At 49.5% G+C, this 21,082-nt stretch overlaps 6 protein-coding genes across 6 annotated transcripts; 4 read left to right on the top strand and 2 right to left on the bottom strand.

Annotated features, from left to right (window-relative positions):
• Positions 1 to 976: 976 nt before the first annotated feature.
• Positions 977 to 2,948, top strand: LTR84_010275 (uncharacterized protein; the record flags this gene model as incomplete). The annotated part of the gene is made up of 2 exons (XM_064853812.1): positions 977 to 1,022; positions 1,084 to 2,948. 2 exons carry the CDS (start codon positions 977 to 979, stop codon positions 2,946 to 2,948), a joined length of 1,911 nt encoding a protein of 636 aa, XP_064700547.1.
• Positions 2,949 to 3,831: 883 nt separating this feature from the next.
• LTR84_010274 (uncharacterized protein) lies at positions 3,832 to 6,027 on the top strand (the record flags this gene model as incomplete). The annotated part of the gene is made up of 1 exon (XM_064853811.1): positions 3,832 to 6,027. The coding sequence occupies one exon, from the start codon at positions 3,832 to 3,834 to the stop codon at positions 6,025 to 6,027; it is 2,196 nt and encodes a 731-aa protein (XP_064700546.1).
• A 545-nt stretch (positions 6,028 to 6,572) lies between these two features.
• LTR84_010273 (uncharacterized protein) lies at positions 6,573 to 9,588 on the bottom strand (the record flags this gene model as incomplete). The annotated part of the gene is made up of 2 exons (XM_064853810.1): positions 6,573 to 8,827; positions 9,225 to 9,588. 2 exons carry the CDS (start codon positions 9,586 to 9,588, stop codon positions 6,573 to 6,575), a joined length of 2,619 nt encoding a protein of 872 aa, XP_064700545.1.
• Positions 9,589 to 9,870: 282 nt separating this feature from the next.
• Positions 9,871 to 10,368, bottom strand: LTR84_010272 (uncharacterized protein; the record flags this gene model as incomplete). The annotated part of the gene is made up of 1 exon (XM_064853809.1): positions 9,871 to 10,368. The coding sequence occupies one exon, from the start codon at positions 10,366 to 10,368 to the stop codon at positions 9,871 to 9,873; it is 498 nt and encodes a 165-aa protein (XP_064700544.1).
• A 1,908-nt stretch (positions 10,369 to 12,276) lies between these two features.
• On the top strand, positions 12,277 to 15,234 carry LTR84_010271 (uncharacterized protein; the record flags this gene model as incomplete). Its single annotated transcript, XM_064853808.1, has 1 exon — positions 12,277 to 15,234. One exon carries the CDS (start codon positions 12,277 to 12,279, stop codon positions 15,232 to 15,234), a length of 2,958 nt encoding a protein of 985 aa, XP_064700543.1.
• A 3,028-nt stretch (positions 15,235 to 18,262) lies between these two features.
• LTR84_010270 (uncharacterized protein) lies at positions 18,263 to 19,006 on the top strand (the record flags this gene model as incomplete). Its single annotated transcript, XM_064853807.1, has 1 exon — positions 18,263 to 19,006. One exon carries the CDS (start codon positions 18,263 to 18,265, stop codon positions 19,004 to 19,006), a length of 744 nt encoding a protein of 247 aa, XP_064700542.1.
• Positions 19,007 to 21,082: the final 2,076 nt, after the last annotated feature.

The raw sequence follows: 21,082 nt of genomic DNA, 5'->3' as shown, positions 1-21,082 counted from the left end.
TTTAACTAGGTATCTACGACACAATAACCAGACCTTCTCACACATGGTAGCCATGTTTTTGTTATGAAGGTGAGCAGTCAACATTGATTACTCGTAGTAATTGCTTCATCCCAGTCCTAGCACACCAGGTGCCAGTTAGTGATGTGGCAGACTTTCGCGGCTCAAAGAGAAGGCCAATCGATGATGCTCCAGCTCACCCTGTGCTAAGAAAAGTTCTGACAGTACATACTAAGTCTTTACCAAGGCACCCAATATCAAGTACTTGGCTGATTCACTGCGATATGCATCAAGGACTTTACATACATTAGTTTTGGGACCCATGCGGCAAATTCGATGTAGGTACCGAGGGTTAAAAGGAATCTTGTTCAGATGTCGCCAAAAATATTCCTCAATTAACGACAATGAAGGCCTTCGAACACGCTTGTTGATTGCGACCAGGAGGAGGAGGAGGAGGAGGAGGAGGAGGTTGATGACGATCCTGAACCATGGCTACAGGGACCTCCGGATGACCAACATCAGGAACAGACTCTGGCGATGGCGGGGTTTATATGCCATTGGAAGGACTCGATAAATCTCGGGTATTTCTTCGCAGGATTATTTATAGGGTACACAGCCGCTCTTCGTGGGGTGCCAGCCCTGAGCCGAGGGGCACCCTGCCATCTGCGGCTTAGATATATGCGGGCTCCCGAGTCCTGACCTAACTAACCAAGGCCACAGAATGTCAACCACATGAAGTACTACTCGAGAGAAAAAGATGAGTTCTCACAAAGAAACTACACGGGCGCCTACCTTATACCTACCGGGTCCCATAAGTGGGCTTTTGTGGGATTTGAGAATACGTGGCCTGCAATTGATCAAACATAAACCTGACAAGGCTGTGGCAAACAAGGCTGAAGTCAATGAGGGTGATCCAGGCACGGCAGAGAAGAGAACCTGCTGGGTCCTTGAGCGCCGATGGCTTCACAAGGGTCTGCGAATGCGAAAGAAGGAGCGATGGTTAGAATCTTCTGAAGAGCTGGAGTGTAAGTCCTCGGCCAACCATTTTGTCTTGCAAAACATGGCAGGCTAATGCTTCACACTCAGACGTTGACCGAATACCGCCCACAATTGGAAAATGGTCGAAGCCAAGAAACAGATTCAACCCGTTCTTGGGTGTGGTCGACCCGTTTTCCCAGCACAGCAGTACTCTTCGACATCGTCAGCTGCCCGTCACGGAGATGTACAATTACTCCCCACTACCAAAGGCGTACAGCGCTTTTAGATTGCTCACAGTCATGCCCGGACGGAAAACAGATGACATTATCTGTAAGCTCCAAGTTGAGAACCTCGACAGCCTACCACTATATGAGGCCTTGTCCTATTGCTGGGATAAGGGCAACCCGGACCATCTGATTATTTGTGAAGGTAAGATCTTGAAAGTAGGAGCAAATGTATGGGATGCTTTGTACAGGATGCGTAGGCGACGGCATCCAAGATGTATGTGGGTTGATGCGATTTGCATCAACCAGGAAGACTTAGAAGAACGCGCAAGTCAAGTCAAACGGATGAACATCATCTACCAATCAGCCAAATCCGTTGTTGTCTGGCTGGGAAACACAAACAGCCATTTCGCCATCCCATTCGTCACAGTTGTCGTCCAAAGTTCGTGGAGAGCTCCGGGGGCCAAGCTTCTTGTCGATCACGGTTTACATCTGTTTGGGGACGTACCAGTTCAAATTCCTCTTCAAACACATTCGGGAGAATTAAGGGCTTTTGCCTGGTGGACAGTCCAAGAATTCTTCAAGTGTCCCTGGTTTCTGCGACTGTGGGTGGTACAAGAGGTGGTAGCTGCTAAAAAGGTAGAGGTGGTATGGGGCCACGCGTCAATGAGTTGGGCGGTAGTTGAACATGCCTTGCACCTGATGCGGGAGTACTCTCAAAGTATGAGCTCATCCATCCCGATGCAAGGTTATGACCAGACGCACGCGATGGTCTCACTCCGACAACCATACAGAGGTAGGAGCTTGATGGATTTGATGGAGATAGGGCGTATATTTCAAGCCTCAGACGATCGGGATCGAGTTTTCGCCCTTTTAGGTATGCAAGCAGGCGGCGCACGGACGGGAGCGGGCCCCATAGATATCCAACCAGACTACCGCTCGACCATCTCGGAGGTCTACAGGACCACCGCGCAGGAAATCATCAAAAGACGGAACGATCTCGAGATACTGGTCACTGTTCAACATGGAGAAAAGGTGGATCTTGAAACCCCTTCTTGGATCCCTCAGTGGCATTGTCAGTTCACGAGGACTCTTTCCAAAAACAACTCCTTTGGTTTGCGAATGACTCGGTCGCCACCAGCCTGGATGCCGGCTTCCGCAGACCTCGGCGTGGACCCCGACTTCATCTTGCAGCAGTCTATTCTGTACGCCGTAGGGCTGCGATACGATGAAATAGTTGAAACAACGTCCACTATGACGGCAGAGTTTTTTGATTCCACGGATGAGGCCACGGTGGCTGGTCACTGGTGGAATGAATCCGACACGCTCAAGAGAATTGTTTTCGGCTATGACTACCATATCCTATTTGATCTTCTCTTGTTGTCGTTCACACCCGGCACAATTGGGGGCATAGCAATATTTGAGGAGTTCTGGGACGATGTCGTGTGCTCATGGTATCGGCCATCACGATTGCCCTTGAGGAATTTTCTGAAACGTGTCCCAAAGGAGTGCATCAATAGGCGCATTATTCGAACGAAGAATGGAGATGTTGGAATTGGTCCGGCTGCCACTGAAATAGGTGACGTTGTGTGTGTTCTCTTTGGAGCTTCGATGCCGCTCGTTCTGAGACCGATAGAGAGCCATTATGTTCTCGTTGGGGAGTGCTTCATGTTGTCACTGATGTATGGCGACTTGACAGCAGCTTGGAAAGAAGGTCAAGTTGCCTCATATAAGTTTGAGATCCATTGAAAGTGGTCACTACAAACATGACTGATATTGCATCATATAAAGGTATACCTCTGATCCAGAAAACAATAGAAAGCAATTGGTCGTAAGGGTAAAATACCTCACCGTATGCAGATGGACCGTGCCCCCGAAGGCCAGACTCTCGTAGTAGCTTGGCACTCCCCAGAGCGGGAATGGCTCGCACTCTTAAAAGGGTTTGAATTCGGGATGCTTCTTACAGAACCTTTCGACGTCAACATCCTAACACAAGACCTACTAAATATTGCATCTCGTGTCTTCCGAATGAAGGCTGCCGCACCTGACCACGCCTCGCGCTGACAAAGTCTTTTACAAACCCCAGATCCGGATTTAAAGATTGGCGTGCAAGGATGTTAGCCTTGGGCATGTTAATCAGGCTGTGTACAACACATCGAGCTCAAAAAACAGCCTATCAAAGCATGTTCACGCTTGGCTCGTAGGCGAAATCCCCACGAATACGATAAGTATTGCAAAAGGTTCAGTCCTGCCTAGAAACAAAAATAAAATCGTATCAATGGATTGCACAAAAATGTCCAACCTTGCCAGATGATCATGGCACATACCAAGGCAATAGGCACTGACTCTTGATCCCAACCACCCCACCACTTTCATTTCTTTGTTCGTGTCTGCCCTCAGCTGCGGCTGAGATGACTTCCGATGACATCTTGTGTGACTGTGTGGAACAGATATCACATGACGGATGCCCCTGAACGAGATATATACTTGAAGCAACGATCTCGGATGTGATTGGGAAGCTGACACCATGACATCTCTTTCTCGTTTCTTTGACCTATGCCTTTACTGCTTCCGTCATCCACCAAAAGCGAGTCAAAATCATCAACAAGACCCCAATCGAACGCCTGCAGTCATGAATAATCCAGTTCTCGAACACTCGAGCAAGAGACTTGAGATTCTCATCGCAAGGCTGAAGGAGGATGAACATCGTAACTTTAAGGAGCTACCAGGGTTGGCCGATCTCCTGGCAGACATCGTGAGTACTGACACGGATGTGAATCGTGAGGATTCCGTACGCAGATTTTTAGAAGTTTTCTGGAAGTCCGAGACCGATGCCACCTACAGCGCCACGCTTCGACGGTATAAGCCTGAGGAAGAAAGTCTTATTCGAGCTTTCGTAGAAGAGGGAAAACCTGCTAGCGATGTGGGCAAGCAATTCCATATGGGTCTGTCACTTGGAGCGCGCGAAGAGCTTCCTCTTGTCGATTCAGAAGTGGAGACTGCTGAAAGCCTACCTGACAAGCCTTTGCGGGCATTAGGAGAACGAATGCATGTGAAAGCCCACCGGGCCGTTGAAGCAATGGAAAGGAGGTTGGAGGGAGTGACCATCTATGATGACCAGCACAAAAAGAATCAAGTTGTCATATATTCGGACGAAAAGTTTCAGAATTGGGGCCGTACAGTCGCTCACACACCCCATCTCACCTGTATCCCACGAACCTCGTATGGGATTCAGGAAATAGTGAAGTACGCCAAAAGGAAGAACATGAACGTCCGGGCGGCTGGATATCGCCATTCATGGTCTTCGATATTTGGTAAGAATGGCCAAATCACGATCTCGACTTTAGGCCTTCACCAAGCTACCATGTTGCCAAACATTGAGTCACTACCAGGATCGCAATTCTTCGATTCCCGCACGGAACTCAATACTATTGAATTCGTCAAGCCGCCCCGGCCGGGAGAGAAGCGATTGGTCCGAGTCGGGACCGCTGTCACAAACCAAATGTTTCGACGTTGGTGCAACGATCAAAAGTTGGATAACGCCTCATCCCTCCCATTGAATGTGATCATGGTGGAAATCACAATGGGAGGATCGAATGGGCCGATTTGCCACGGAGCCGGTCGTCGACATCCTTCTCTGAGTGATTTGGTCCATGAGATCGAGTATGTTGATGAGAATGGCGAGATACAGACAATCAACAAAGACAACAATCCCGACTTCATGGCTGTGGCAGCCGGATGTTTTGGCCTCTTGGGGATCGTCACTCACATCACGTTAGAACTTGACCCGATGTCGTACGCGGTCATGATTCCTCAGAAACTTACAATCATGCAAGCAATTCCTCCACCACCAGGAATGTCTAATGATCAAATTCCTGAGGCGCTGCGCATTAACATGACGCCAGAGATGCGTAAAAAGGCCCAAGCCGACTTTGAAAATCATGCCAAAAATGACTTCTACTCCGAGTGGTTTTGGTTTCCTTACACCAGTAAAGTCTGGGTCAATTGCTGGAACACTGTTGATGACGGGAAAGACGCCGTCGAGTACCCTTCAAATATTAGTGTCTTTATTCAGTGGGCGGAGACGGTAGCAATCCAGATCATTCAAGCGTCCGAAGCAGTGCTTCACCTGCAACAAGTCTTTCCGTGGACCCAGGCGACGTTGCTCTCCAAGATGGGCTTGTACGCCATGCCAGACGTAAGAAATCCCAAAGACGCCATGAAGACGAAATTGCCGAACGCCCTGCATTTCCGACGAGCCATCCAAAACGTCCGAGTTCGGGACATAGAGGTCGAGATCCCCCTGCAACCCAAGACAGGGGCTTTGAAAGATGCCGATGTTGACAAGGCTGACATCGACTGGTCGCTGGTCCAAAAGGCCTGGTGGGATGCTATTCTTGCAGCATACAAGTACAAAGACACATGTCCACAACGCATGCCGCTTGAAATGCGTATTACTGGACCATCAAAAGTCACAATGGCACCTTTTCGTGGCCATCTCCTCGGTACTTGCTCGATCGAAATCTTGACGCTGGAGAACATGAAAGAATCGTGGCTTCCGTACGCACAATATGTTCTAGACAAGTGGATGGATCTCAAGGATAGCCAGGGCAATTATCTCGCGACAAGGCCACACTGGGCCAAGGAGTGGGAGAACTTCACCGTCCGTGGAAAACCAATGGTGGAGTACATGCGGACCACATACCATGATGCAATTCTCGAGTTCCGCGATACCTTTGCAAGGATTGCGAAAGACCAGAGATGGAAGGTGGAAGATGCGCGTCAGCGGTTTGGCAATGTGCTGCTGGATCAGTTCTTCCATCACTAGACTTTGGGGCTGCGCTTAGAGTCTTGGGCATATAAAAGGCTACCTACGTACGCATCCAACCTTTTAGTTTGTACTGGTTGAAAGGGTCCCCCGAGATTTTTACTTTCCGTGCGAAACCCGGCCGTGCGTGATACCAGCACCCTGTATCTAGTGATGCTGTTGAATCCATCTTTTAACGGACAGTAGCCTGCGAAGGATTGATATGGGTGTTATTGAGGTAGTGAATAGGTGATAGTTTGTTTGCAAGTCTTATTCGTCATGTGAGATATATGCGAGCAAATATCATCGAACTCTCATTCATTGGTGCAAGAATCCTCGACTGCTGGCTTTCAAAACCCCTAACTCATGCTTTCACCAGAGGATGAATCACGAGTAAGACCGTTCACAAGTAGACTCCGTCCTAGTAAAATTATTGACTGCTGGAACTCTTCCCTCATCTTCAGCCATCTCCTTGCCAAGCAATGACTTGGGCTTTGTTGGTGCAAGGAGTCTATATAAGTCGTGATGGTCCTGTTGAAATTTCTCTCCTTAGTATGTGGCGTTCGTTAGCCAATGTTGAATTCCGAGTCCCTGTCGACATTCATGGGACAGTTTGAGATTTTAGTGACTGCTGGATCGCGTCGCTTGTATCTCTCCTTGTTTTTGGAGGACTTTCCACGTCGGGCTGACCCAGCTTCTACCGAAGTCCTGGGCCAACAAGTCTCAAACAAGTCTCTGTCCCTGCCCTCAAATCGGAATCCGGAGGCTGAGCGTCTTGTCCGCCCTATGGCTTCTAGCAGATCCAGTGTGTCGTAATATTTCCCGGTCGTGCCAGGTAGCTGCTGAACACGATACTGCTTGAGCACTTCCGGCAGCGTTATCGGTCTGTCGTCTGGTAGCAGATCTTCGCGAAACAGTGACCGCACTTCGCACTCTGAAACGTGTCGCGCAGCTCCGTGTTGTCCCAGCAGCATCAATGTCTCCAAATTGACTGTCATGTCGCAAACTCCGAAGTCTTGAAAGCTCATCAAGTAGCGCACCCAGAGGCTTGCCCCTTGGAATTCCTCGTTCGGATTTGCACCCGTGAGTAGCAGGTGATTCACGACGTTGACGTTTGGTGAAATGTCGATGTCCGACCCCGGGATCAAGGCGTAATCCAACAAGGGGCGCCCCATCTTTCTGCGAAGCAAACTTGTGGTAAGTCTCTTCATCACATATTTCTCCCAACCCAAGATAATGGCTAGGCTCAAGATATTGCTCTTATCCTTTTGCCACGCTGTCGTTGCACGTACCAACAATGTGGAAGAGTACTCGTGTGTCGAGTCTAAATTAGCGTTGAGTTCTTCCCATTTCGTCTCGTCAAGTTGAAGTGCCGAAATGAGAACATCAAAAGCGTCGAACATCACTTCATTGCTTGCTCGTTGCTCGACTTGGCCAAAGAAACAATGAACCAAACGTAGCCGAGTCAGGTGGGTGAGCTTGGATAGTGGCAATTGAGATAGTGCGATAACATCGGCAACAAGAGTATTGCAGCGGAAAAGATGTGCATCAAAGAGCCCGTCGCCGAATCGAGAGAGAATTCCTTGCCCCTCCTCGGTGAGAAGATAGTCGCTTACGGTTCGGTGCATGAAGTCTACCCGGCGAGGCACGAACGGATTCAAGGCGTCATTGCAGTGCCACTCTAGAAGACCCATACACCGGCTGGTGAGCAGTCGGTCAAGTATTGCTAGTCGCATACGAAAAGCAGCCTCGTCGTTAAGATTGATCGGCTGAAAATTCGAGCCACTCACAAAGTTGGGAGTGATGTCTTCTCCACAAAAATGCAAGAGGTCCACTGGTGGACCATCGAACAGTCTGCCTTCAGATTTCCAATCGAGCTTGCAGAGTGCTACTTGGGGAAAAATCGATGCTTCTTCATGATAAAGAGGATTGACAGACTCTATTATTCGTGTAAAGAGGGCTTCCAGGTCTGGTGGTCCCGAATTCAGGATGTCCAGTAACTGATTGACCTTGCAGCCATCGCGTGCAAGCCTGAGTACATCAGCGACAACTAGGCGGACCCATAGAAAGACTCCATTGGCTTTGACGATAATCATATCAGAGACAATTTTGACCAAGTCGGATTTGAGAACCTTCAATTGCTGGAAATTCTCATCACTTTGCAGGTTACCATTGACGAACGTTTCAATGTCCTTTCGAGTGAGATCTTCGAGCCGAAGTTCAGGATATTTAGCAAAAGCCACTTTAAACACAACCCACGGCCTGCTTGATAGACAAATTTGGACATGCTCACGAGCAAGAGAGACGAGCAGCTTGACCATTGTTTGGCATTCGAGGTCCGTTCCATCGTACTCATCAAGTCCGTCGATTAGTAGCACGTATTTAGTTGCTTTTTCCAGACCAGACTGCATAGATCGTTTCCGCTGCAAGGCCGTGACTAGAAAGTGCTGCAGCTCTGAAATCGTCCAAGGATTTTGTCGTCCAGCGAGACTGCCCTCGGACGGGCTGAATGTTACGCCCCTTCCGAATTCGCTCTCGAAAGTACGATTCCGTCGGACCAACATAAGCGCATCGAGTCGTCGACGACCGCTAACAGCATGGAACAGTGTCTTTGGTGACTGGAGGTAGAGCTGATAAACTAAAGACTTCAACAGACCGCCAAGCGAGCGTTGGTCTTGAGATCCTCCGTGCCAAAAGTAGCAGCTTGCTTGCAGTATATGCGCATTGGCTGTCCATCCAGTGGTTGCCGATGCACGAGATAGTTCACGCAAGTTGCGGTCGATGAATCGCATTAGGGTAGATTTCCCTGAACCAGGCTTGCCTGATCACGGATTAGAACCTTCAAAAGAAACTCAATGCAAGATTCCGACCTTGTATCCAATAAATCTGTTTTTGATCTTCAGCTTGCAACCACCTAACCAGGTTGTTAGGTGAATCCAAATGCACGCGTTCGTTCAGTGCCCATTGGAACGTCTTCTCATATTCAGGTTTTATATCATCGAAACGATTGGTCCTAGAAGCGAAATCGATTTCATTCAGCAGGAGTTGTCCAGCTTCCTCTTCCTCTGATTCACTTGCCGAATCGAGCAGGGATTGTGGCGTCCAAGGCATAGCATCGCCACGACCTCTAGCAGCGAGATTGGCCCCAAGGGATTTCTATCACTTCCTGCAAGGTTGTGTCAACAATGAAAGATCAGGGACCTGCTTATGAGACTTACCTATAACAGCACTGACGTGTCTGACATTGGGAGCAATGCCCATCTGGAGTTGACCTAGGAAAGCCTTAGCACAAGATGCAGCAGTCATTGCAGCCCACTCCTGCCAATTTTTCTTCTTGTGGCTGTCAGCATAATCGCAGCCGGCTTTGATAACAACTGTAGGGAACGTGAACGAGACTCCCGCACCCTCCATCTCAAATCCTACCACGTCGTTTTCTTGGATGAACTTGTCTCGTATAGCGCCATCTCTCAATACCACGTCACCAGATGCTATTTTCCCCACATGCACTTGTGGAAGCAATGATGAGTCGATATTCGGTGCCGTTAATCCATGTCCGTTTCGTAATGCGGTCTCCCGTGCCATGTCAGGCGAAATGGTTGTCGCCGCAGTATTATTCGAAAAGTACTCTCCACGAATCAGCCGTTCTTCAGAACAACCAGTCTCTTGACAGGAAGAGTCGACAGCCGTTTGGCAATGCTTCACAATGTGGCATTCTGCACAATGGCCATAGTGGTGAATATGTAAATAATTCGCATCATATAAAAGGTCGGTTCTACGACCAGGGTACGCATAGTTCAGTTCTTTGATGGAGTCATGTTCCATCAAATCTCTCAAATGCTTGTGAACTTTATTGCAAAAAGCCTTTCATGGCTGGTGTGAGGAGAGCTGTTCAAACCCTCGAGTGACGGCTTTTGGGGCTTTCGCCAACATATTCTCAGTCTTGTGGCCAGTGGGATGGAGTTTCTCTTTGGTGTAATATATGACCTCGTTGCTCATGACAATGTCCCCTAAGAACATGTCTTTCTCACCAATTTTGGGTGCAATACCGCATATACCAACCACAAGACAGAGTCCAAGGTGTTGGAAACTGCGATCCATATCTTTCGCTACATCCGTAGCTTGCACGTTCCCGACTCCACCTATTCCTGCGAGCACAACATGATGACCGCAAATTGTTCCGAAACTGTAACTGTTGTTATCACCCTGAACTGTTTTCGGACGCTCGTCTGGTTCTAGGAAGAAATGATCAAAGGAAGCCTGAACGGCATTGGTTTCTTTTCCCAACGCGCAGATGATGCCAATTTTGTAAAGATCTGGGTTCAGCAGAGGTTTCACTTTCGAGCTCGTATGGTCCGGAGCCATCTGTTTGGGAGTTGTTTACTGTTCAGCAAGATTCGCTTCAGGCGCGTGAATTGTGCAGAGCTCGAGCTGTTGGTTAAACCTCGATTTGTGATCATTTAATTGTGCCAATGTCAATGTTGTCTATTCTGTTTCACATGGGGCCGTCTTGGGGCAGAGGAGATGCTTGTAGAAGCACCAAATCATTTTTTGGACGTCAAAGGCGTTGTCAGCGCTGTTGAACGTCTCTGATCAGGTGGGGGAGCAGGCCGAGCGCCAACTGACTGCGGGCTGAGCGCAGGCTGCAGTAGCTCATCGCCGTTCCTCCCAGCGTGACCAATCCATTCCATCCTTGTGTGACTCTATCCGTATGGTGACAGTTTGCGCTGTGAAATAGGACATCCCATTAAATGCCATTGCAGAATTGCATGAGCCGCCATATGGATCATGTGTTGCAAGAGGAGATGAGCTAGCAGAGGGTTATTTCATCTGCTCGGATCTCGGTGGACTAGTTGTCCGTACGCTGATATGGAGTACTTCGTACCTACCTCTGTAGCTGAGTCAACTTTAGTACATAATTTCACTACCTAGCTTGCCAGTATCTCGTACTCGGCACCTAACAATTAGATGGGCTAGTTAGGTTTTGAGCTACAGATCTACGATCACTAAATACTTACCAAGGTAGGTAACCCCGACAGCTCTCCAAGAACCTAAATTAAGTACCTAGGTAGGTACCTATCCAACTTACCGTACCATTACCTACTCCTGAAAAACCACATACTAGCCAAGGCTGCTGATATAGGTATTTGAGCTCTGTATCACAGCAATAAGCATCCTTGCGCCGAGTTTCACTTGCTTGTGCTTGATATTGCTTGATTTGTGTGTTCTGCTGACCGAGTCAATTAGATGTCCATGTGAATGAGTTAGCTTATTGCACAGGAAATCCTTCAAGTCAAGGGCTGAGTTGCGTTGGATCAACTCAAGAAACGGACACCACCAACGTGGTTTCTTTTCGCACAGCATTCAGGGCAGCTCACAAAAGTCATACCCAGATACTGGTTGTTATGGCAAGGCCCAAGGACTTCAAAGAGCATCTAGACCTGTCTAAAAAGGCTATGTTACTAAGGGCATAAGAGTATAGCTTAGGCCTACTGAGGTTATAGGTTTGGACGTTCGAGACTAGAGATGGGTGTATTATCTTACTCCTCCACTTTCATCATCGTCCTCTGCGAATACCTCGTACAGCTTGGGTGAAGTGGTGGAAGGTTGGGGAGAACGCCACCCACGCGAAGAGCGAGGCATGCTTGGCGGAGACCGAAGCGAGCATCAATGCATCATCCCCGGGGGTGCCCAACCAACTGGGATCGCGCCCGGACAAACCCACGCTGTCGAATTCCTCCGTTTGGAGCCCCAAGATGATCAGCCATTGGATCAAGCCCCTCTCCTCAGCCGAGCATTTGATCGCGAGTCTGCCTTTGAAGCTTAGCTGGCACCTTGGGGGGCGTCCGTTCGCGAATCCCACCTGCTCGGGTCCATTATCCAACCTGATCATCCTGACATTGGCCTGCCTATTGCTCCCCATTTTCCCTTTGGTGATGGCGCCCGAACGTAAAATATGTCTCTTTCAAACTCTATTCTCTCAAGGAGCTGCTCGCTGGAGAGCGCCCAAGTCATGTGGAGAGAAAGCCTCCTCACTTTCCATCTCAGCTTCTGGAGACCTCGATATTTGGCATTCCAATTGACTCCATCATCTAACATCGAGTACTTGCTTTTGCAGGTCGCCGGCTGATAGTCATGCGAGTAAGGCTCGAGACACCAAACTATGGTCTTATAGCGACTAACTGTTATGACGTGCATGGCAAAATCTAGGATTTTGGGTATTGAGATTTCTTCAGCCGGCCAGATTCATACCACACAGGCCGACGCTTCAAGATGGTTCAGGATAGAGGACCAGTCACTTCGGCCGTCACGATCGTTATGATCGTGATAGCCACGGTTTTTGTTGCTGCTCGATTCTTCACACGAATATACCTGGTACGATCTGTCAAGCAAGACGACTGGTGGATATTAGCGGCTTGGGTTTTCGCTGTAGGATTTTCAGCCTCGATATGCGCCGCGGTGAGTTATGGCCTTGGTCGACATAAAGTCGACATACCGGACGATTCCTTTTCGTCTCTCCGGAAATCCGAATATGCGTTTTCTATTTTATACAACCCGTCTCTCATGCTCACCAAAACGTCGATCATCGCCTTCTTTCTTTCGGTCATGAGCAAAGACGTCGACCCCGTTTTCAAGTGGTGCAATTGGTTAACACTCGCCGTTGTCAATCTGTTCGGACTCGCCCTCACATTCCTCAGTATCTTTCAATGTCGACCAGTTGCAGCTGGATACCTTTATCCCACGCCAGAGACGGCCAAATGTACGGATATTGTGACGCTTTATCTCTCGTCGGCACCCGTCAATATCATCACCGATGTGGCTCTCTTGTTTCTACCCATGCCAATCCTGACTGGGATGAGACTCCCTCGGAAACAGAAGATCATTCTCGTTGTCACCTTCAGCTTTGGCGCATTTGTGGCCGTTGTCGACGTGATTCGGATCGCCTACTTACAGAACGCCACTCTGAGTCGATTGACTGCTGCCCAGGATAACAGCCACTCTAGCGGGCGAATCACCGAAGACAATGACTTCTCCTGGTATGCGAGCCTCAGTTTCATGTGGTCGGCTGTCGAAGTCAGCATCGGGATCATCTGTGCTTGTGTCCCGAGCTTGAAACCTCTTTTCCTGCGATTTATGCCACGCTTCATCAAAGATGACAATACCTCAAATGGCAGCATCGATGTGGGACGACCGGACGACTCACCGGCAGAGAAATTGCCAAAAGGTGACGTCTCCATGCTCAACAACCCAGCTGCCTTTAGAAAACCGACGGTGCAAGAATATTCCGGAGAAGATGGGGGAGATCAAATGGGCTTCTTGAACATGTTGGCAGGTCCACCAGGTGATGATGAGGGAGGTATTATCGCGAGGACGACGACGAATTTATCACGCAGAAGCACGAATAAAACCACCACTTCCGACTTTGGTTTTGTCAACATGTCCGGCAGTCGAAACATGTTGAAACTCTCGAATCGCCAGAGTCTGTGGCCGAATGCGGTGGTCACGGTCATTTTCTTCCTTTGGGGTTTTGCATATGGTTTGCTGGACACTTTGAATGCCAGATTTCAAACGGTGGTGGGGCTTTCTACTCAGCAAACACTGGGGCTCCATGCAGCATATTATTCGGGCTACCTGGTTGGGCCATTGACATTAGGTCGATTCATCTTGAAACGATATGGTTTTAAAGCGACTATGATGGTTGGCCTATGCGTCTATGGTTGCGGGACCCTGGTTTTCTGGCCCTCGGCTGTATTGACTTCATACACAGCCTTCATCATTTCGAATTTCATTGTTGCAAGCGGATTGTCATGCTTGGAGATCGCCGCCAATCCATACATTGCTCTCTGTGGTCCCCTGGAATATGCCGAAGTCCGACTAAACCTTTCACAGGCATTTCAAGCCGTTGGCACGATTTGCTCTCCACTGTTAGCCACAAAGGTCCTGTTCAAGAATGTTCGGAACGACAACGCATCATCACTTATCGACGTTCAATGGGCTTATCTAGGTATCGCCATGTTTGTTTATCTCTTGGCTATCGCCTTCTACTACATACCGCTTCCCGAGGCAACAGACGAGCAGCTGGAAGAACTTGCGGATCGAAGAAGCTCAGCAAACAACGCGAAAATCGGTCCCTGGAGAGTGATATATGTAACTCTCGGCCTCGGTGTCCTCAGTCAGTGGGTCTATGTGGGTTTGCAAGAAAGTGTCGGAAGTAATCTTCAATCATTAATACGGCTAATTCAACCAGAGCAAAACCTCTCACCATTTTATTTTCAGACGGTGGCCCACACCGTGTTTGCAGCCGGACGATTTTTGTCGGCTTTCCTGAATTATTTCCTCAAACCGAGATGGATCTTGCTATTCCTTTATTGTGGCTTGATAGTATGCTTGGCATTGACAATGCATTTGGACGGAGCAGCTGGGGCGACAATTGCACAATTCACCTTTGCATTCGAGGCTGGTATATTTTCCATCATCTTCGCCATCTCAATGCGCGGGTTGGGCGCGCATACCAAGACGGGGTCTGCGCTCATGACGGCGGCCATCTCAGGTGGTGCAGTTTTCCCTCCTATCCAGTGGGGGGCCAAGAACCACATTGGTCTGCAGAAGTCATACTGCGTCCCATTGGCGGCTGCGGTCTGTGGGATACTATTCCCACTGTATCTAAACATCTTCCCGGCAGCACGCCTACAAGTCGATCCCATACACGAGCGGCGAGTGAATCGACGGGCACGAAGAGCGATGCGCCAGGAGAGCGCGAGCTCGATGCAAGATGGCAGCGCGACACAGTTCGGACTCGCGGGGATCATTGCACGCCGGCGCAAGAACAAGCTCCACGAACAGCAGCAACAGCAAGCCTCGGTGGAACACATCGAGAGACAGAGCATGGCAACACCTACGTCTACCCTGCAGTCGAGCGAGGTGCTCAGTGAGAAAGGTGTGGTCGAAGAGCCTAAGCCGGTGCAATTGAAGCAGGTCAAGGGTCACGTGGGCAACCTGGCCCTCTGGCATGGAGAGCAGGCCTCTGCAGCAAGCAGCAGCAGTAGCAGTGGCGACGGTGGTAGTGGTAGTGGTAGTGGCGTCAAGCGTCCGGCCGGTGGGACGTCGAAATCAGAAAAGGACGATGACCTGGACATGATGATCACGAGGCATCGTCCTGTATGGGAGCAGTCTCATGATGAGGACGACGACGACATCGACGACTACCATGCTATGATGAAAAAGATGTGAATGTCACAAAAAGGGCGGTTGCGTGTCATTTCCTTCGATGTCCCTTATGGTCGTCTCTAACAAGTTCTGCTGCGTTCGAGCGAGGGCGGTATTAGTGTTTTCCCATATTAATCGTTAGTATTGGTTACTGCTACTAGTTACATAGGCATTCGCATTCCATGTAAATAGAAAGAAAAGCCATTACTCGTAAATCGGTCATGACTTTCATATCGAGTGTTCCCTTGTCATGTATTCTTCATCTTCACTTTGTCGGTAAAAATGCAACACTACCGATAGACCGGTCGAGAATCGGGTTAAAGAAGTGGCCCAGGAATGAAAAGTACCGTGTACAACGACGTCCTGGGAACAAGTGGGTGAGTGTTTTTTGTCTTCGTCTGCCGGCCAAAGTTGAACGAACGGGTGGAGTTTGTTGAGTCCGCGTAGGAACGAGCACGGAAGCAACCCTTCAACGACTACTACTACTGCTAAGAGAAGTCCGCGATGCATGTACAGTACACGGATTGATGATGGGTTGATTGTTGAAATGGTAGTGGGCATGCTCCGCTTGAATCCTTGGTAGTTCATGTGTGGGAAACAACTATTGAACATCGGTTCATCCACATGCTTCTAGATTGTCATTGAACCGTTGAGATGGCTCGAGGATATCGTTGCGTTATGATAATTAGTTGACACCAAGGTAAGAGTATGGAGACCTAGATAGCATGGATTGCTGGGCATGAATTGTATGTTGGGTTGCATGGGTCAGCAGATTCAACCATATTTTCGACATGGTGGCCGATGCATGCATGGACTGGTAAAACTCGGTACTTGGATTTTTCGTAGTCGGACATACTCGTATCTCAATTGACTCGTGGTCTGTAAGTACCAAGGTACCTTCTCGCTTTAGTTAATAGGTCAATGCACCTACGGAGCAAGTCAGATAGGTAGGCCGGACAGTCTAGGTTGGCATGGATGATGGTATAGAGACTACGCCAAAATGTAATGTGCGGCAGACAAGACGTGATGGCGAATTGTTCATGATCACCACGAGTCTGTGTCCCGCATTTCGACTTCAAGTTGCGCGCACGCCAAGGCCACAGCAAACTTGAACGTGTCGATATTCTTTTTCGTGTGCCGTCAATCATGTGCAATCAGGAATTCTCATGGTCGTGCGCTTCGGGGCACCCCGAGAATTGAACGCAAGATTCACATGCACCAGAGCAAGGATTGAAAATGGTGCAATGATGAGAACTGCAGTTGGATTTGCGATTGCGCTTGCAACAATTGCGATCGAGCCCGATTGCTAGTGGGGCGGGTCTACAGACTTTTTTGAGAGTCGCCGGCAAACACTGCATTTTGAGTCCTAGGAAGAGTTTTCGTGCAGCAAGTTAGTGACAACGGCGATTCTGCATGCAGAGCTTCGGTCCAGGAAACGGCGCTTTGGCTCTTGGGTGCATTTCTCATCCTCGAGTATTTCGTTCCATTTCGCCTTCCTGATGTAGCATCTCAATAGACAGCTGCTGGCTCCGTCGCCATGCGTCCTGCGAACAAACTGTTCGGTTAATAACAAGTGGATTCATATTAGCCATGATTGAATAGAATGTGCTCCAGGACTCAAGCGCAGACGTAAGCACGGCAGGATATGATGACGAGAAGGGTAGTTGACAGAGGGCCGTTCTCTTCCCATCTGCATCTCCCACGGCCACGGCCACGGCCACTGCAGGCACGGCAAGACGACGGATGCAGCATGCAAAGGTCGGCTGGACGCTGTGGCATGATGGAATGAATGATGAAGGAGGCGCCCTCACAGTACGAGTACTGACCTCGCACACAAAGTGGTTGCAGGAGACCACGTCAATCATGCCAGGGACAGGCTGCCAAACAACGCCTCGCAAGCCCGGCACCGAGGCCCGGCCAAGCGAAAATCCCAGAAGCTCAGGGCGGTTCATGCTCCCGGAAACAGCGGCTCCAGGCACACGAGAAGGAGGACAGGCCCCAGCGAGCAGTCTTGGGCACCACTAAGATGCTTACGGCTTAGGCCCGGCTGTACCTGAAAAAACGTGTCTAGCCGGCGAATCGGACTGGGAGCGCAAACAGACACCCAAATGGCGTGGCATGGGTCAAACCCATCATCCCCTTGAGTGCCTCTGGGTGACCCCCCCGTCTGTTTGCGTTTCGGCGGGCGCCACAGGCATCCCCGTGTCCACCGAGTCGAGCGACTATTCCCAACTCAACCAAAATCTCAATAGCCACCCGCTGTACCTGAACGGATAGTGGACCTGCGCTGGGGCCATGAAGCTCCTCGGTTTCTCTCGAATTTCCTCCAAATTTCCACTCTTTTGAGTTGTTGGTCCACGCCGCCCCTGGAACCACCAGGTTTTGACTGACCAGCGCACTGCAGTTTTCATCACAACAGCATCAACGGGAACTGACCTGGGTTGACACTGTCAGACTGGTGCCAGTCGTGGCAGAACGCAAGGGAGCGGAGAGAGCAATGGACTGACTCCCTCGACAAAGGGCCATGACCCCGTGCCATTGGGGGCTCGGAATGTAACCCATGTCTATGGCGACCAGACAATGGCAGACACCCTTTTCCACATTCTTGGGAGACCTCAACTCCATGTGACGACGACCATCGCCATCTGTGCGGTGATGTGAAAGTTTTGTCCTTCCCCATCCTTTTCTTTCTTCTTTGTACTCCGGCAAACACCTTCACAGGCTTTCCTTTCCTGAGGAAAACCCTTTCCCTCGTTTATCCGCTCTGGATTCTTTCCATTCCTTTATCTAGTCACTCTTTGTCCTTCCCGGAAGCACACATTCTCTCTCTTTACATTTCACTTCACCGATCTCGGTTTCCCGCTCGCCAGGCTTGACGTCTCGCTCACTGTCCTTCACCACACATACTCAACTTGACACAGGCTTGTCATCGCGACAACTTTGCTCATCACTCATTGCAGATCAGAGTCCACTCACATACTTATCGTCAAGTAGTCATCCGACATTTCCATTCTGTAGAGCCAGATCTCCAGTCTACCTTCAACCCTTCAAAATGGCCGGTCTCAAGAACATTCTCATCGCCGCCTCGCTGCTGGCTTCCACCGTTGTGGCCATCCCAATGATGGACAAGCGCGCCATCTATACCCATACCGAAACCGAAATTGCCTGGGTCACCGTTGAAGAAACCACCACCGTCTATGTTGACGAGTCCCTGCCAACTCCTCCACCGGCTCCTGCCACCACCACCATTGTCCCAGCAGCCATCTTCGCTCAGACGTCGTACGTTCCTTCCACCTTCGCAACACAGGTCGCTAGCGTCTCCACCACATCATCGTGGGTCCCCGAGGTTCCTGCTGCTGCTCCTTCGGTACCAGCTTCATCAGCCGCTCCAGTGACCCCAGAACCCTCAAACGTGGCTCCAGTACCAGTTCAACCCAAGGACACCACCGGCTCTACCACCGGAACTTGCGAAGGCTCAGGCAACACCTGCGTCGGTGATGTAACTCACTGGGATGGTGGCCTCGGCGCTTGTGGCTGGAACGTCGACACCAGCAGTCAAATGGCTATTGCACTTCCCTATGGTTTCATGGGCACTCAATCCAACGGCAACCCCTTCTGTGGTCGTTCAGTGACTCTCGTCAACCCCGCCTCTGGCACTACAGTGCAAGCCACTGTCGGTGACAAGTGTATGGGTTGTGAAGGTCGCTCAATCGACTGCACCGATGCGCTGTTCAACGCCATCACCGATGGAAAAGGTGATGGTCGTCTCAGTGGAATCCAGTGGTATTTCTCCTAGATGTCGAGAAGACCCAAAATCTGTCACTCCTTCAACACAAAATCGAACCGTATGAGAGTACCGAGAAAAACGATCCTCCAAATCGAAGCGGCATCTCACTGGCTTTTGAAAAGTCAGCAGATGAATAGATCATAACATACACAGGAGCTTCTGGGAAGTTCCTCTCCCACACACTGGTTCTGGCGTGGTCGCTTGTGCATTGCAACATCTCACTTCCTGGCAGACGCTATCTGAAAAAGGTAGCAAGTCTGCCCACACCATCCCACGAACCCATCATAACGAATATCATGACCGAACCAGAGAACCAAATACCAAAATTGCATGACCAAAGGGGGCAAAATGACAGGCGAAAACCACAAATGAATGTGCTCAAAAAGATAGCACAGGGAAAATCAGGAAATCAGGGAACATCTTTTATCTTTCTTCAGCTGGACGATGGTGATAACAGTACCATCTAAAGCTTCATCATTCTGGGTACGGCTTTTTATCTTCTCGGGCATTGGGCGAGTTCCGGTAGACATACAGACATAAAATAAAAGACGATACACAAGTATCATGCAGAAATCAATCAACAAGACTTCTCGACTTGCTTGCACATTTAGACCACATCGTTTCCAATCACGCCGTAGATCGAGGATCGGTCGCCCATCCCAATTAGAAGGGTTTTATCCAACAACCGTGAAGTGCAAAAATCTGCTGAGCGCGGGGTCGACATCGGCGTCTGGCGTGGCCACCAAACATCCATGTGCCGGCCACAACCACAATACAATACTGCAGGCACTGGAAATCGAAAACCACTCTCGACAAGTGCAAGCGTGAGAAACAGAAAAGTTAAGAGAGCCATAGATACTTATATAGTATGAGACAGCAATCCTCTCTCTCACGAACCGTCTGGAGTGTAGTTAAGTGTGCTCGTACTTATTTGTACGTCAAGTCAAGCTTCGCAAGCTGACACACTCGCTGCCGCATCATGGCCATCCGCACCCAGGGATCCCGTTGATTGGCGTTGTCTCAGATCTCACAGCCCTATCCCGCCATGCGCTGCAGTAGTGAACCACCTACGGAGGTAAAGTAGTTAGCTTGGAGGTGTCAGTGCTTTCGATCTGCATCGAGTCTGGATGAGAGGGGACGAAAACTAACTTGGTAGTGTTATCTTCGCAAGGTGCATACCTGCTCGGTATCGAGTGAGGTAAGTAGGTACCCACATATGTTCTTGCGCGACTCGGCTGCGTGCGTTTCTGAAGGGTTTGTGGGCTGAGGAGATTTCGGATGTCTTGACGGCATCGCAGTCTGCAACTGGGGTGTTCAATGATGACTTTGGGACGTTCAGTTTTACAGGAAAAGCGTTTCAGCTGCATGCCACATATAAACAAATGTTCTCGAACTGCGGGATTCTCTGCAAGCACACAGGTACACATCGGTACTCTTATAGATGCCATGAACTGTCGTGACTCAAAATCTCAGCTACACATACAACGCAATGCAATGCAGTGTGATTATGCCCCATTCGTCCTCTCTATCTCATCAAATCTGCTATCTCGCTTGCAGCCCAACAACCAACTCTGCTAAAACAAGGTATAGAAGATGTAAGCGCAACATCCTCGAGGAATTAAAAGTGAATAAATGCTATCAAAATGGATAGGCTCGCTAAAGAAACAAACATACGGCAAAACAACAGAAATATCAAACTCGCCCGAGATACCAGCAATGTGGACCTGGATGGTTTAGGTGGGAATGAATGCTCGCATGCGATCGGGCCAGCAGCACAAGCCCCGGAAAGATGTGAATGGGTGGTGTCGTAGCATAAGAAAGGTGTAGTCCATTGGGTTCGAATCCATCATGTCGGGTTGTGGTATAGTCGGCATACGCAGTGGGTGTATCATTCAATTGTCCATGCTTCTTCCAGTGCCAACAAACCGTGTAAGCCAGGGAGCAACCGATAAATATGTAAGGTGATTCTTGCTGGCAGTGGCGAAAGTGGCATCGATGCCATGTGTCCATTCAACGCCGAAGCTCGATCATGGTGAAAAGACCGCAGGCTGCCACCAACTGCCCCGATTGTCCTTAGGTTGCTGT

Source organism: Exophiala bonariae (assembly GCF_035927105.1).
Source record: "Exophiala bonariae strain CCFEE 5792 chromosome Unknown scaffold_41, whole genome shotgun sequence".
In the NCBI taxonomy this organism is placed as follows: domain Eukaryota; kingdom Fungi; phylum Ascomycota; class Eurotiomycetes; order Chaetothyriales; family Herpotrichiellaceae; genus Exophiala; species Exophiala bonariae.
Note: the sequence above shows the minus strand (reverse complement) of the source record. Positions and strands in the feature narration are given on the sequence as shown.